The 16,521-nt window shown below is 49.8% G+C and overlaps 1 protein-coding gene across 30 annotated transcripts in view; it reads right to left on the reverse strand.

Moving 5' to 3' along the window:
* PPFIBP1 (PPFIB scaffold protein 1) overlaps positions 1-16,521 on the reverse strand; it is a 1,004,279-nt gene that overhangs the window by 349,473 nt on the left and 638,285 nt on the right. For all 30 annotated transcript variants that reach the window (XM_086920149.1, XM_086920163.1, XM_086920158.1 and 27 more), the window contains one exon: positions 6,128-6,278. In XM_086920149.1, coding sequence (XP_086776275.1) covers positions 6,128-6,278 — 151 coding nt within the window. The remainder of the gene's footprint in view (positions 1-6,127; positions 6,279-16,521) is intronic.

Genomic DNA, 16,521 nt, shown 5'->3' on the forward strand with positions numbered 1-16,521 from the left:
GGGACACGTGGTGCTGGAAGGTGCTGGTGCAGGAGGTGTTGGGGCACCGTATCCCCGTGGCGGGGCACCCCCAAGTCCCCATCAGGGAAGAAAGGAGCAAACCCTCAAATAGAAGCAATAGCTCCCTCCCACCAGTGCCCTGGTGGAGAACCTCCAAAAGATGGTCTCCCGGGAAATGAGCCACAGTGTCACCCATGCGCAGAATACCCACAGCCGTGGACACTGCGTGAGCGAAGGCCGCACCCGCCTCCATAGGGCCCCACGGTGGAGAAAGCAGCTCCTCCGTGGGCGACGGCTGTAAACTAAGGCGGCGATCCCCGAAGCCAAGCAAGGCGGGCAAGGGCCAGACCTGGAAGGAGAAGGAGCAACCTAAGAGTGGGGGACCTGTCGCTCCTCCGGCGAACACCGCGGTCTCAAGAATGGCGGGGAGCCGCCCTTTGATGACACAGTGAAAAGGTCACCACGCGGCGGCCTGTCTCCGGGGAGGATTACACCAGCAGGCACCCAACCTCCGGAAAAGAGGGCGCGTCCAAAGGCGAATCTGCGACTCGACGCCTGTCCGGCGCCGTAGAGTCCGCAGCCTGAGGCAGGACATAATCACCATCCGGCGCCGAATGAGACGCCGGACAGGGCTTCTCCAAGGGCGGCGCCGGAACGTCTCCGACGAGGCAGCCGCCTGCGTGGAGGGGCGAGAGGGACCAGGGGAGTGACAAGAAGCCCTTCGTCAGCCTTGGTCCAGAATGTGACGGAGGCGGTCCGCCAACCCATGCGGCGCCGCCAAGGCCGATTCAACCTCCGACGAGACCTCCGACGAGGCACCCGCCTGTGTGGAGGGACGAGAGGAGCCCAGATGGGGACGAGGGATCCCCGTCCAGCCTCGACCCAGAGCAGGACGAGGGGGGGTCGACCAACCCCTGTGGCGCCACCCGGGCCAGCAGGCACCGGCGCCATACCGGCATCAGCTCAGCTGTGGACAAGGCCGCCGGCTGTCCAGAGGGCCGAGCGGGGCTCTGGGATGCGACCCGAGCCCCGGCGACCTCCAGCGACACCACAGGGACTCCCGCTGGAGTTTGTGGCGAGACAGAGGCGCAGTGGCCGAAAGAGGGACCCCCGAAGGGGCGCACCTTAACAGCACCACATCCTCCAAGCCTCGAGTCGAGCCAGTGGGCGCCGGAGCCACCGGCGATGCAGTGGAGAGCCCCGTGCAATGCAAGGGATCTGCAGACGTCCCAGGAGGGGAAGGAGGAGTAGATGCCAGCGAGGCCTGCAAAGCTGCCGCATATGTCTCCATCTGGGCCCTTGATGCCCCCTCACCGGGAAACGGTGGATAGGACGACGACATGCGGGTCGCATCACCTGCGGAGAGCCCACGACATGGCAGGCCAAACACCAGCCCCCGGGGACAAGGTGCCACAATTACCCACCGGGGAGCATCGCTCGTGCGACTTGGGAGAGGGATGAGGACGCAGACAATGGCAGCCGCTTGTGAAACCTTCAGCTGAGGCTGAACGAGGGGATGAAGCCGATCTTGAGAGACACGCCAAGAGTAGTTTCATCCGGCGCTCTGTTGGCATGCTTCACAATCAGTGGTGCCGGGATTCCTTTGATTTTAACAAAACAAGCTACCTCTGACACCATGGATCACACTAAATTTTCTCATAGAAGTCCCTTTTATTGACTCTGTACTTATTTGATTATTTTTGCTGTTTATGATTTTCACATTCAAGTATTCCTTTCACCTTGTACATAACACGATTTTCAATTTTCTCAAAAGGTATTTACATTAATACAAAAAACATAACTGCTTGACAGTGCTCTCATGTTTCAATAACCGTACTACAATACACATGAATACATACAAACAATTGACAATACTTGAAAATTATACTTTCATTTTATCGCTTCCTAAAAAAAAGAGATATTTAGTGCTATTCTAAATATTAACACAATTTGAGTCCCTACAAGTTGTTTGTCCTACTAATGTCTGATGTGTCAAGACCACATGCAATCTTAGTCCTGTACACCTGTCTTTCTTGTGGTCCTATACGGGTGGTCTGAAACGATTTTACTGTTTTTTTTGGAGATGGATTTATCTTGTTCCAACTTCTCCAGCTGAAACTAAACAGCAGCTTCTTGTTAAATAAATCTTTCTAGACCACTGGATTGTGCCGACGCGTTTCGACCTTGCAGCTGTGGGGCCAGCACACTTTTGTTCATCAAGATCTTCATCAGGGCTGTTTTGGATTGTTGTAGGACATTTTTTCAGTCGTCTCTGTAGCTGAAGTGAGATACTCTTTTCTTGCTACCCTATCTCCTGTGTTTTCTTTGGGGGAGGGAGAGGCCTTCATCTTAGCTGTCAGCTCTTATCGGAGTTGTTTCAGCTCTTTCTTTTTATTTACTGTAGGCGTATTGCATCTCTCGGGCGTTCTATCTCCACAGCAGTGTTCGTTCTCTGTTTTGGGAATCGTACATATCGGGCAGGCTTTCGCGCTGTCTTTAAACACCATATGCAAATGAGGTGAGGGTCCGTCGCCGACATAAGGGACCCACCCGACATGCAAGTCTTAAAGCCCGAAGGCATTCGCACCCTGTTCCACCAAAAGATATCAGAAGGATAGAAAAAAGGGACCAAACAGAGACCGGTTCCGCGTTGCACGCGAAAAGGAAAACACTGAGGTAATCACACAGGGGTGGGACTTATGTGACCTCGCTGACGTCACGTACGCGGACAACGCCTGGGCGAAGTCACGTGATGCCGTCCCCCCGGCGCGCAGGGATGCTGTGTTAAAAAAGTTTGCCGGATCCAGTCTCACGCCTGCGGAAAATTCTATGTTAAGGAATCTGCAGCTAGTAGTATCTATCAGATTCCTGTGAACATGATCATGGTTAGGCTGGCCTTACACTTGTGGCAGGTTATTTGTGACTGATTCGATGATGTATAAAAGTTTAGGTATATGCAGGCTAAGTTCTTACTTCTGCTGTTTAAGGCATGTAACTCTGCCCCGGAATACCTTCTAATCGGCATTGTCTTGATCACTGGAGATGCAGGGGGGCTTGGGCTGAGTGTGGACGGGTGCGGACGGCTTGCTTTTGGCATCAATAATCCTGCTTCCATCCGCGTGAAATGCGTGGACGCGATTTAGCTGGATTGAAATGACCTCCCATGCGAGGCCAGGTGGGCGTGTCCTGTTAGAACTGATAGCTCGTAATTCAAATAAGTTTGGAAAAAAGATACAAGCTTTCTAAACAGGATCCAGAAACTCCAGAATCTGAGAACAGGCTTCACGATTTCCAGAGTCGTACTGGTAAAGTAAATCTAAACAAACTTAAAAGGGTGCAATAAGAAACGCATGAAAGCAATAAAAGTATTAGAAAGGAACCCTTTCCATAATGGCGCCCATGTAGCAGGAGGCAGGCACCTCTCAGAGCAGACAATGTGCTGTACAAGTAAATAAAATGCTTTTGCAGGCAGGTCAATAACCCAGCTTCAGTCCATGTGAGCTGCGCGGATGTGCTTTAGCTGGACTTAAATAAGCTGCCATGCGAGGCCAGGTGGACGTGTCTTGTTAGCACTGATAGCGTGAAATTCGCATAATTTTGTGCAAAGAAACTTGATTTCTAACCAGGGTCCAACAACACCAGATTCTGAGGGTAGGCTTCCCTTGGAGCAAACCCGCACAACCTCAATAACTATAGATCAGTTTCCAATTGCGCCTTCCTAGCCAAAACTCTGGAGAGATGTGTTCTCACGAAAGTTGACCGACACATCGGAAACAACAATCTACTGGATTCTCAACAATTAGGCTTCAGAAATTTTATGACATAATACATGACTTCCACAAGTCCCTGGATACAGAACAATGCTGTTTACTCATTCTCCTAAACCTATTGGCGGCCTTCAACACGGTCAACCACAAGCATCTATTGGATTTCCTCCAAAAATGAATTGGTGCGGACGGGGTGGTCCTACGTTGGTTTGCATTCTATCTACATAACAGCGTTCACATAATAATAATAGACAATCAGACCTCTGACACAACAGCAATAACCAAGGGGGCCCCTCAAGGCTTCGTCCTCCTCGCAACACTATTCAACATCTCTACATGGAACCTCTCACTGCCATCCTCAACCAAGCAAAAATCCCCTTACATTTATAAACAGATGACACCCAACTATACATGGAAATCTCCTTGCTGGAAGACATCTACCAATTAAATGCCACTCTCAAAGAAGTCAAACACTGGCTATTTCACAACCACCTAAAACTCAACCAAGATAAGACAAAAATTCTACTCGTATCAAAGACAGAGCAGCCGCCCGATGCTGCACTGTATCACTTGCCGACTCCATCAAATCTCTAGGGATCACTCTGGTCTTTAAACTGACATAAAAGATCATATGAAGAATAGTGTGATGAGTGCCTTCTACAACCTGAAACATCTGAACAAAATAAAACCCTACATACCGCAAGAAGATCTCTAATCTGACACAAGTGCTGGTGCTCTCCAGATCGGACTACGGGAATGCCACCCTCACAGGCACTGCCAAATTCCACCTTGCGCCCATCAGAACCACTCTCAACGCAGCAACCAGAATGCCACAGGAATAAAAAATATGATCACATCTCGCCGGACCAGAAAGAACTAAAATGGTTCCCAACTGAAGTTTGCTGCGGTTTCAGACTAGCTCGTCTCACCCACAAAGCCCTGCACACTGGAAAACCAACCTACTTTGCATCTAAGCTCAAAAGGGCAGGACAGACTAGAAACCTCAGAAAATCAAACACCATACACCTCATGCCGACCAAAGCCCACAAAAAAAACCTTTGGCTTGCTCCTTTTTAAGCAATGTCCCAAAAATCTGGATTTTCTTACCAATACATATCAAGACCAATCTTCCCTTCTTATGCTTCAAGAAACAGTTACAGGATCTCCTACTCAACCGACATCTCAACTAGTGGATCATCAATCGCCCAACGAGACAATCTCCACCCGCTGCTCTCCCTGGACCCCAGTTATTTCTCATCCGCTGTGCGGAACCACTGACTTACTTGATTTGACTATACTCATTTTGATGTAAACTAATACTGATGTAAAGCGCTCGGATACCCTCGGGTCGTGGCAGCACTATTTAAAACTTTTAAATAAATAAGTATGGATGATCACTGATGAGTGTGGCTGCTATCTTGAAAACCATGTTAAATTCACATAGAACACCTCAAACAACCCTGATTATCACAGTTCCACTACGCATTTTTGCTGTCATACCTCCAATTTTCCTTCAAGTTATACACTTCTGAATTTGTACAGTACAAAGAATAACTATTTAAATAAATCTTTTGTGGACATAGTGTGTATAGGTTGTTCAATTAGGAGAAATTTGAAGGGGGGGGGAAGGGTGTGCTAGGGGGATCCCAATAGCTAAGGAATGGTTTTAACATTGACACGTGCATATTCACACTGCACCAGTAATGCCCTTGAAGCAAGACTGGGATAAACCGCCAAGGGTTGGTTGGATTACACAGTCATTCAATAAAAGTCTTATATAAAAACACTGCCAAAAGGGGCCCCATCAATGGCACTACTTTTTTGCTTGTGGCATCGCTGTGAAGACAGCAGAACCATGAACACCAACTCATTTCATCTAGGCCAAATAATCTCCTTTATTAACGAGGGCCACTTTCTTACTTGAGCACAATGTTAAAATTGTGAGTCTCTCCTACTCTGGACAGTTTGCAATGCAGGTCTATACTTTATAAAATGTACACAAAGCTGCCCATTTAACTCTAAGGTTTCTTGGGAGTCAACTGGATCAGTATGCAGACTGACATGAAGCTTTCATTTTTGTTAAAATACATTATACTTGTGCTTTGTCTAAAGCAAAAAAGGTGATTGCAAATTGTCGCCTTTTCAAAACAGGATCCTTTACAAATATTGCACATCAACAATGAAATCGAAATTCCAAAAGAACATTCACAAATGTTAATTGTTTGAGAAATGGACGTTTAATTCACTCAGAACTTTAAAACGTTAGACCTTCGATATATTGTTATAGTTTTGCTGGTCACACTCCACAACCTAAACAACAATTAAATACCAATTTAAAAAATCTACTTAAATATTCTCACCTTCTCCAAATCCTGCTGGGATGCATGGAGTAACGTTTGGCCAGACACAATCCACTGCTTTCCGTTATTTATATACATGCCTAAACCCTGGTCCCGTAACCAGTTGCACACCTGCTCCTTCGTCCATTTTGCAAAAGGCATATCCAAGTCACTATGAAAAAGGGTAGGAGTGTTAATGGACAGTAAAGAAAGCTGCTCAAACATTGCAGTACATATCTTATTACATCAATCTGAAATCTTTGGATGCACCAGTGGGGTGCATTAAGCACCATTCACTACACAAGTAACTCTAGCTGTACAGACTGAAATCTATTGGAATATAGTTAGTACAGTAAGGATACCTACCCAGTAAGCATCTGTTCTAGGCATGAAGAGCTGTAGATTCCCATGCTTTGCATACTCCTGCTATCTAGTGTTGGGTACAGATGTTTGCAAGTTGTTTTTCTTCGAATCAGTCTTTCCAGTCAAATGGTAGAGTAACACCTCCTTTCGGTGATCGTGCGCATGGGCATCGACTACATTGTTAGATTGTTTTCCCGCAGAGGGTGAGAATGGAGTTAGTGAGTGTAGAATAGAGATGTCCATGAGTATGAGCCCCTCGTGAACCCAGAATGCCAGACCCTGTCGAACCCATATTGGGCAGGGAAATTACATTGTGAGCCCAGAAAGTGCGTTTCCTGCAGGAAAAGGATATCTGGTGCGTACCAGTGGGCGCTTCGAAGGACAGCAGTGCGTTTTATACGGTCCAGTAGGCCGTTGACATTCCACGAAAGAATGAGGAGGAGGCTAGTTAGGGTGGATGCCGTCAAGTGCGTTTCCTGCAGGAGAAGGATATCTGGTGCGTACCGGTGGGCGCTTCGAAGGACAGCAGTGTGTTTTATACGGTCCAGTAGGCCGTTGACATTCCACGAAAGAACGTGGAGGGGCCTAGTTAGGGTGGACGCCGTCGTGGTGAGTAATATAGGGAAGAGGAGGTGCAAGCGCAGGCAGTGACAGGTCCTGGTGTGAACTTATTCCTTTAGCCGGGGCTTCCGGGCAGGAGGTGTGGGACAAGGTGAGTCTTGTGTCGTTGCCAGTGGCGTGTATGCATGTGTGGCTACCAAAAGGAACAGAGAACAGCGGCCCGTGGGCGGCTAAAAACAACAAACGAACTGGAGACAATGGTCTCCCCCCCACCCACCGTACCCCGTAACTCCCCCCACCCTACACTTCTGAACATGAAGCATCTGTCGCCCTGAAAAAGAAAGCAAGTTAAACAACAATAAGATTGGCCGCTAACCGAAAACGATTAGCGGAACATGATTGTGGCAGAGATGGACCCCACTCCATGTGGTCGGATAAGAGAATCGTAAACAGCTGCAACTTCACGTTGGGCAAGTAAACAACAAGGAATGCAAATGGAGTCCGGGGAGTGAAGGAGGGAGTAGTTCTTGGAACCGCTGATTTCGAAGAGAGTGGATCCCACCCTTCATGAGGGGTTCGAAGACCATCACCCTCCGGGAGCCCCCGAAGGCCGTGAACAAGCTCTCTTGTGTGTTATCGTTCAGGGGACCTCGGATTCTCTGGTTCCTCTGATCATCGGGCTCTTAGACAGGCCAGAGTCAGAAATGGCGTGTCGCAAATTGTTCGAGGGACCCGGGCGGTCACTCAAGTCAATCAGTGAGGTGGTCGGGCTGGGAATGTTGGAACCCCGAACTAGGGCTCGAGAGGGGGTGCGTTGGGGCATTGCCCCCAGAGAGCAGGATGTCTCCCCCCGACGGTCGGCCTTTGTGCGGGACCTCGTCAGATGCCAGCGGGATTTAGGGAGGGCCGGGTGTGGCTGCTGGGCGCCCCACTGAGTGGGGGGAAGGAGCCTGCCGGGACAGGAGGGGCCTCTCCTCCCTGAGCCAGGTCCAAGCCGCCTGAGGGTTATTAAAGAAAAGGGTCTTGTGTTGAAAGATAACCTTGAGCCGAGCCGGGAAGAGGCGATCGTAACTGAGAACCATGTTGTGGAGTTTCTGTCAGACCTCGTCATAGGTCCGACGTTGGGCCTGCACCTCCTTTGTATAGTCAGGGAATACCATAATCCTGATATCCTGATAATGTAGTGGCCCCTGTGCCCTGGCCGCTCCGAGAATGGCATCTCTGTCCCGAAAGTTAAGGACCCTCGGGATTATGGGTCGGAAAGGGGCGCCAGGCGGAGGTTTAGGCGCCAAGGAGCAGTGCGCTCGTTCAACGGTGAACCAGGGCGACAAGGCATCCTTGGCCATCCAGGAGGGCACCCATGTTTCTACAAATGTGGCGGCATGACCTTGCTCCACTCCCTCGGGAAATCCCAGGCAGCGCAGGTCGTTTCTTCTCGATCTATTTTCGGCATCCTCAGTCCTGCGGTGGAGCTCCGAGGTCTGGGTCTGTAGGCGGGCCACCTGGGTCTTGATTTGTTGAGGTCATCTTCCAGCGTGGAGATGAGATTCAGTCTCTGTGATGCGCGCAGTGGCATTGCGCAGATCCTGTCAGATTAGAGCCACGTCCACCCTCACCTCGCCGATCTTGTTTTCAACTGAGGCCTGTGATGTGCTTATCGCCTGAAGAATAGTGGAGAGATCTCCCCCAGCGGCGCCCGGCGCGCTAGACTGTTCGCCTCCCAGGTCCCGGTCCAACGTGGTGAATTGGTCCATTTTTATTTGGGTCGGAGGAGTCTGGTTCTGTACGGGACGGTTCCTCCCCATTGCCACCAGAAGGACACTTCAGCCCTATATGGTTGGGGCGAGAAGCGGATCTGCAGATGGAGGGGTGGGAGATGGGGGACCCCCAGACACCTAGGCCGTCAATGCTCGGGCCCAGGCGTCCAAGTCCATCCCCTCATTCCCTCGAGGCGCCACTAACTGGGCCAGGTGGGGCCTCCCAACGAGGGCGGCCAGGCCAGGAATCCACCACCGCCACAATCCTCCCGCCCGGCCTCAAGGTCAGACACGGTTGGCCTCACCCTGGGGGGCAGCCTGGAGCAATGGGGGGCCTGGAATAGCAGACGTCCGTGCCTCACAGGGATTGTCCAAAGCGGGCTGGGGCAGAGGGAGGCCGATATGAAGAAGGGCGCCGTGCCACCCTCACACCAGCTCCAACCGGACCGAAGGTCCCCTTAATTGCGGCAGCAGCAGAAGAGTGGCCGGACCCCGTGGGTCGCGTCCGCGGGTCGGTATATGACGTCCGAGGCAGCCACGGGATACCAGGTGACCCAGTTGCAAGGAGGCGGCCCGCACCCCTATGGCGCTCCGATGCAACAATGGGAAGGTAAATGAGGCAGTTAAGGAGGGGGGGGGAAGGTCAATCTAGGCCGATGTAGTCCTCGGCCGGTGGATCTAGGGGTCCGCCTACCGATACAGTGCGACACAGAAGGGGGTCGGAGCACCGTTGTCCCAACTCCAACTGCCACCCGACACTGTGGCCGATCCCCTCTACCCGGCAAGCCAACCACCAGGGCCACCACCACGGGCCAGACCCCTCCGGAACCCCCCAGTCAGGAGGGGGCCACCGCCCCCCACCGACACAATGTGGCTGGGGAGATGGAGCGAAAACGTCCAACTAGACCCTCTGCGCAGCACCAAAGGAGGAATCCTCAAGGGAGATGCAGGGGGGGGAAGCACCGCCCTCACCCCCCCTGCCGCCACTCTATTCAGTGGCCCATCTCTCCCAGTCACCGCCAGTCCGGGGGCTCCACACGTGGTCCGGGCGATGACTAGTGACCCCCCCACCCGGCTCACGGAGGCGGGGGGCCCATGTCCAAGCTTCATGGCATGGGAAGGGCCGCGCTGACCCGCAGAAATAGGCCCAGGACAGTCCAGTGAAATATGGCGGAGGGAGGCGCTTCGCAGGGCCCCAGGTAGCCCAGGAAGCCGGGCCCAGGCACACACGAGGAGGGTTAGGAGGTTGGCGGCAGGCACAGGACAGTCCAATCAATTATGGCGGAGGGAGGCGCGTTGCAGGGCCCCAGGCAGCCCAGGAAGCAGGCCCAGGCACACACAAGGAGGGTTAGGAGGTTGGTGGCGAGGGGGGCAGGGTCACCAGGTCGCCTCCTCGCCCCGTCACCCGATATGATGGCCGTACCCTCACCGCAACACCACCGCCGGGGAAACCAAACGCACCTTCACCAGTGTGACAGCGGCAGGTGGTCGGCCCCACCCGCACTTCAGGCCCTCCCGGCCGCCGGGCATGGCGCCAGGCGCAGATCGGAGCAAGACCGGGCCGAAGGGAGACGCGCCAACCCCGCGCCTCAGCCCCAGCCGGACCGGAGGCACATCTTCGTTCGTGTGCCTCAGGAAAGGGGCCGGCCTGCAGGGCAGCGGTGGGAGGCTCAAGCAGGCCCAGGAACAAAAGGCCGCACCCTCAGCAGTCCTGCACACCTGGAGGGTGATCCCGGCCCCCGGGAGAACTGGCGTGAAGCGGCATCTCAGGCCTCTGCCTCAGCGCCCGCAGAGCAGGCCACAAGCGCAGAGGCAGGTCCGGTCACTGTCCACCACTCTCTCCGCCGCTGCCCGACCGCGGCAGCCAAAGCCAGCAGCACCCCGGGCACCGCGTCTCACCGTAGCCAGCAACGTTCAGGGGCTCCGCATACTGTTGCACACCGTTGACTGTTGGCGGGGGCGCGGTCAGTGCTATTCCACCCCGATCCCAATTCACACCACTGGGCTGCATCGGTGCCACAGAGGGTTCCTGGGCGAAGGCTTCTGTACCCTCCAGGGGCCTCAGCTCCGGCTCAATCCTCCGACGGGTCCGCCATTTTCGCCGCGCGGCCGTAGAACCAGGTGGCAGGAGCAGAGATCCCAGCGAAAAACGGCCCAGGACGCAACTAGGGAGTGCAGCGGGTCTCCTGCAGCAGTAAGGCACGGTAGATGGCAGCTATTGGCGGCAGGTGCAAGGCGGATGACGGAGGGGGTCCGGAGCACTCAGAGTGCCACCGCCATCTTGACGCCTCAGGCCACGCCCCCAACTGATTGATTTTTTATGAAAGGCAGAAACAACTTTAGGGAGAAATTCAGGATTAGTTTGAATAAACACACTATCATTGTGAAGTTGAAAGAAAGGCTTTTTGTATAGTTCACCAATTCTCCTTAGTGAGGTTATTGCTATGATATTTGTGCATGGATTCAAAAGGTAGCCCCATTAGCCTTGTAAGGACTATGTTTAAGTTCCACTCTGGAGGAGGGGAAGTCTTGGTGGTATCAGCCTTTTCAATCCTTTCATGAAGGCTTTGATCACAGGTACTCTGAATAGAGATAAGTGGTGTCTATTTTGCAAGTATGCAGCTACTGATGCTTCATGTAAACAAATTGACGTGTAAGCCAATTTAGATTGCTTTAAATGCAACAAATAGCAAATGCTGTTCTGTACAGAAGCATCAAGTAGATTGATATTGTTATTACAACAGATAACAAACCATTTCCATTTTGCTGGAAAACATGCTCTACTAGTAGCCTTTCGAGCTTCTTTGAGAACACTCATACAATCTGGTGGTAGTTGTGACTTCAGGAGCCAAATCGCTAGGTTGAGTTCTTAGGGATTTGGATGTCCGATTTCTCCATGGTTCTGAGTGAGATGGCTGGGTATGAGATGTAGCTTTTGATGTGACACCACCAACAGTTCTAATAGGGTGGTGTACCAAGGTTGACAAGCCCGTGCGAGGGATATCTGTGAGTTTCTGAACCAGTAATGGAATTAGTGGGAGAGGCGGAAAAGCGTAGGCAAATATCTCTGACCAATTCATTCGTAGAGCATTGCCTTTGGATAGATGGTGTGGGAACATGGATGCGAAGTTTGGGCATTTTGTGTTGTGTACTTTGGGAAACAGATCTATTTGTGGAAATCCCCATTGTTGAAAGTAGGGAACAAGAACTGGGGATGAACTTCCCACTCGTGAATTTGCAGCCTTTGTCTGCTGAGCAGGCCGGCGATTCGATGGTTTACTCCTGGAAGGTATTCTACTAGGAGATACATTTTATAATGGATTGCCCAATTCAAAATACCTTGTGAAAAGCACGACAGCTGGGGAAAGTGTCCCTTGCATTTTCTGCAGATAGAACATTGCGGTCATGTTGTCTGTGCGGACTAGGACACCATTTTGCCTACAAGGTGAGTGCACAAAGCTTTCAGTGCTAGGAACACTGCTAGAATTTCCAGGTAGTGGATGTGGAGACGTTTGTGATTGTCTAACCACAGTCCTTGTAGTGTGTGATGTTGGAGTTGGGCACCCCAACCGGTTAAAGATGTCTGTTGTCAGTACAGTCTGTGGAATCAGGTCTATGAAGGGCTGCCTTTTTTGATGTTTTGAGGGTTCCACCACTGCACAGAGCGATGGGGGCGGCTGTCTACCAACACTAGATCGGTTAATTGACCCTGTGACTGATTTCACTGACGCGCTAGACATTCTTATAGAGGACGCATGTGAAGCCTTGCATGAGGGGTCGATTGCAATGCAAGATGCCATCATTCCCAGAGGTTGCATGACAACTCTTCTGGTAATGTTTGATTGGGTTGAAATTGTAGTACTGTGGACTGAATAATGTGAATCCTGGCTACATTGGGAGAGACTGGGGCTTTGAGAGTGTTGAGGGAAGCTCGCAGATAAGACTGCACTTGTGCAAGGCACAGGTGATATTTTTGTGCATCGATTGTGAAACTCAACTGATGAAGTAGGTGTACTGTTGCCTGAGTGTGTAATATACAGTTCTGGTAAGTGCCTGCTTTGATAAGCCAGTTGTCTAGGTAAGGGAAGACATGTATACATTTTCTCCTGAGATGAGCGGCTACTTGTGCAAGACATTTAGAGAACACTCTGGGGCAGGTGGTGATGCCAAATGGAAGTACCTTGAACTGATAATTGTTGCCTGGTATCACAAATCTGAGGTATTTGCGATGAGCTGGATGAATTGGAATGTGAAATTAGGCATCTTTTAGATCTAGAGTAGACATAAAGTCACCCTGCTGTATATGGGGAAGTACTTGTTGAAGAGGCACCATGTGAAAGTGTTCTGACAGTATGTATTTGTTCAACTCTCTGAGATCTAGAATAGGTCTTAAGGAGCCGTCCTTTTTGGGAATCAGGAAGTAAAGAGAATAAACCCCTGACCCTTCATACTGAAGTGGGACTGGTTCTATATCCCCTTTGAGTATTAGAGATTGCACTTCTTGTTGAAGCAAGTGCTGGTGATAATTTGTGATATTGAGGTGGAATGTTTGGAAGATTGTTGGTAAGCTCCAGGCAATGCCCATGTTGGATAATTCCAAGCACCCATTTGTCGGTTGTTATGGATTTCCAAATGGGGAGAAAGTCTTGAAGTTTTCTTCCGACCTGTGTGGAATAGTCAGAGGGAAGTGAGGGGAAGTCGCTGTTTATTTGGGGAAGGGGAATTGCGGAGTGTAAAAGATTATTGGGAATTACACTTGTAGGAGGAAGTGTTTAGGTCTGTCCCTGTGGACTTGGATCCTCCCCTGTAAAAGGAGCATTGAAAGAAACCTCTATGTGAGGGAGATTGAAGCGCTCCCATAGATTTAGCTACATCAGTGTCTTTTTTCATTTTTTCGAGCACTTGCTCAACTTCAGGGGCAAAAAGAGGTTTCTTGTCAAAAGATGTGTTGAGAATGGATTGTTGGACTTTAGGTTTGAACCCTGAAATCCATAACCAGGCATGTCTTCAGAGTATGATGCTAGCATTCACTTCTCTAACTGCAGTGTTGGCTGCATCTAGAGCACATCTAACAGAAGTGTTAGAAATTAGTTTACCTTCTTGAACTAAATCCTGAGCTTTCGCCTTATGCTCAACTGGGACAAACTGTAGTAATTACTCCATTTCGTCCCAGTTGGCCCCATCGTATCTTGTTAGGAGGCCTTGTGCAGCTATACATTTGCCAGAAGCATTAATAAGCTTTGACTCTTTATCTGGTGGAGGAGCATCCCTAGACGCTTGAGAATTAGCTCGCTTCCGAGCATTAGATACTACCAAAGAGTCAAGTGGTAACTGACCTTTAATGAAAATAGGATCTGTTGGGGAAGAACTGTATTTTTTATAAACTCTAGGAGGGAGGATTCTAGCACGTACAGGATCTTTAAAGACGTCTTCTGTGTGCCTCAACATACCCTTGAGCATAGGCAGTGTCTGACTGGACTTATGTGTTCCTAGACTGAGTGTCAAAGAGAAAGTCTTCCTCTAAGGATCCTTTATGGAGTTCCACCCCATGGTATTGTGTGGCTCTAGCAATGAACTCTTGATTTGACAAATTGTCATCAGGTGGAGATGGCATGGCATGGCAAAGATCTGGGCCTGTATCCTGTGGAGGATCAACTGTATAATCTGTCCAAGGATCTACTGGTAACTGTACGTCATCATCATCATTAGTATCACCTGCATCAGGGTGAGGTAGAGGAGACTGACAAGGTGTAATGTGTAAAGGATCAAGCTGTGGCGGAGAGGGAGGAGGAGGAGGAGATATGAGTGTACGGAACGGACTAGTACCCACATTTTTCTTCTTAAATATACATTTTTAAGGGCTGTCGTCATCAGGAAGCTTATGCTTGGATGGGGGTTTAGCGTGAATATGCCCTGTGTCAGGATCCAACTTAGGTGGTGCAGCATCTATGTTTGGATCCGGCTGCGTTATTGGCATTTCTTTAGTTTTCGGCACTGAAGGTTTGGAGCAGAGCTGGAATGTCCTTTCGGCGCTGAAGATTTCGGTTCTGAGGAATGTTTCTTTGTTTTGGTGTCAAAGGTTTTGGCTCCGAACAGATTTTATGCTTAGAACCCGAATGTTTTGGCTCAGAAGTGGGTTTTTGCTGACTCAATTCAGAGCCGGAAGGCAGAGAGTCACAAACCTCTTCTCGGTGCCAACCTTGGCCTGGAGGCAGAGGTGGCACCGAAGCCTTTGATGTTTTAGGGACGGTGGGCGGATTGGCGGGGAAGGGTCATCCGTACTCGTGAACCTTGTCACTGGGGAACATCTTCGTCCTCAAGGAAAATCTGCAACCGCGATTTGGAGTCAGGCGCAGTTGAGGCTTGTTCTTCTTCGGCCGCCGAGGCCTCCTCTTGCTCGGACTCTTCGCCAAAGAGATCCAGTGAGTCATCTAACTGCTACCGCTGCATCTCTCGACGTTGAGCTGGACTATCACAAAGAGTTTTATTCGATCTGAAGGATTGGCAGGCGTCACAGTCTTGTTCTTTGTGCTCTGGAGACAAGCATAAGTTACACACCTGATGCAATTCAGTACGCAGATATTTCACTTGGCACAGGCGGCAGTATTTCAATGCAGTCCGTTCCGTCGACAAGGAGCCGGACTGATGCGGATAGGCCAGAAGGCTGCCGGCAAATCTTCTGATCGTAATGGAGATTTTTTGATGATCAAGTCGAACTGCGGAGAAAGGGAAATGCGTTTAAAAACAATACCATCAGGGTGGAGTGGATTGCGTACTGAGGGGAACCCGAGGAACGATTCCGAAGTGGAAGTTCAGCAATACATGTCCGAACCCGATGGCGGAAAAAAACAATCTAATAATGAAGTTGATGCCAATGCGCACTATCACGAAAGGTGGAGTCCCCTTACTTCGTGACTAGAAAGATTTCTACGAAGAAAAACAACTTGCAAACATCCGGACCCACAACTAGATGGCAGGAGTATGCAAGGCATATAATCTACAGCTCACATGCCTCAAACATGTGCTTTCTTCTTTAAAACATGTATGCCAGTCAAAGGTAGAGTAGCCCAACGAAAAATATCAAGAATATAAAACAAATGCTAACACAGAAGACAAAATAATAAATTACCAATTATCCTAGGACTGGGGCTGGCCACTAAGGAAGCAAAAAATGTAACTCCGGTGTAAATGTTTGTAGACAAATTTCCATAATAGCTTTAACAATGTAACTGACCATTTTAGAGTTTCATCTACAAATGAAACATCGTGCCTATTTCATCTAATGTAAGAAATCAGGGTTTGAAATGTATCTAGAAGAGGTCAAACCATGTATACGCTTCACAATACAAGCTATCTAAAGCAGATCTCCAGCAGGAAACCATTTCTCAATTGGAGAACATGGTTTATTTTTTTCAACTTTCAGCCAATTGAAAGAGCAGATGGATTTTTTGAACTGACATTAGTCTACATTTTTTCATGATGCACTTACACTATTCTCCTACATAAAGAAAACAAAGATTCCATTGGGAGCAGCTTAGCCTCTATGCTTCTATGGCAAGGAAAGGAATCAATGAAATTGTATCAATCCAAACAGATTTGTAATTACTGTAAAAATACTGAAAGAATAATGTAATAGGTTCTCCAAAAAACAGTAAAGTGAAAAGTGACAATATCGGGAAAAGTGTGCTGCGTTTCTCAAGAACAACAAGAAGCGTTGTTGACCTCGTAGTGCCA

Source organism: Lissotriton vulgaris, chromosome 1_1 (genome assembly GCF_964263255.1).
Source record: "Lissotriton vulgaris chromosome 1_1, aLisVul1.2, whole genome shotgun sequence".
NCBI lineage: Eukaryota > Metazoa > Chordata > Amphibia > Caudata > Salamandridae > Lissotriton > Lissotriton vulgaris.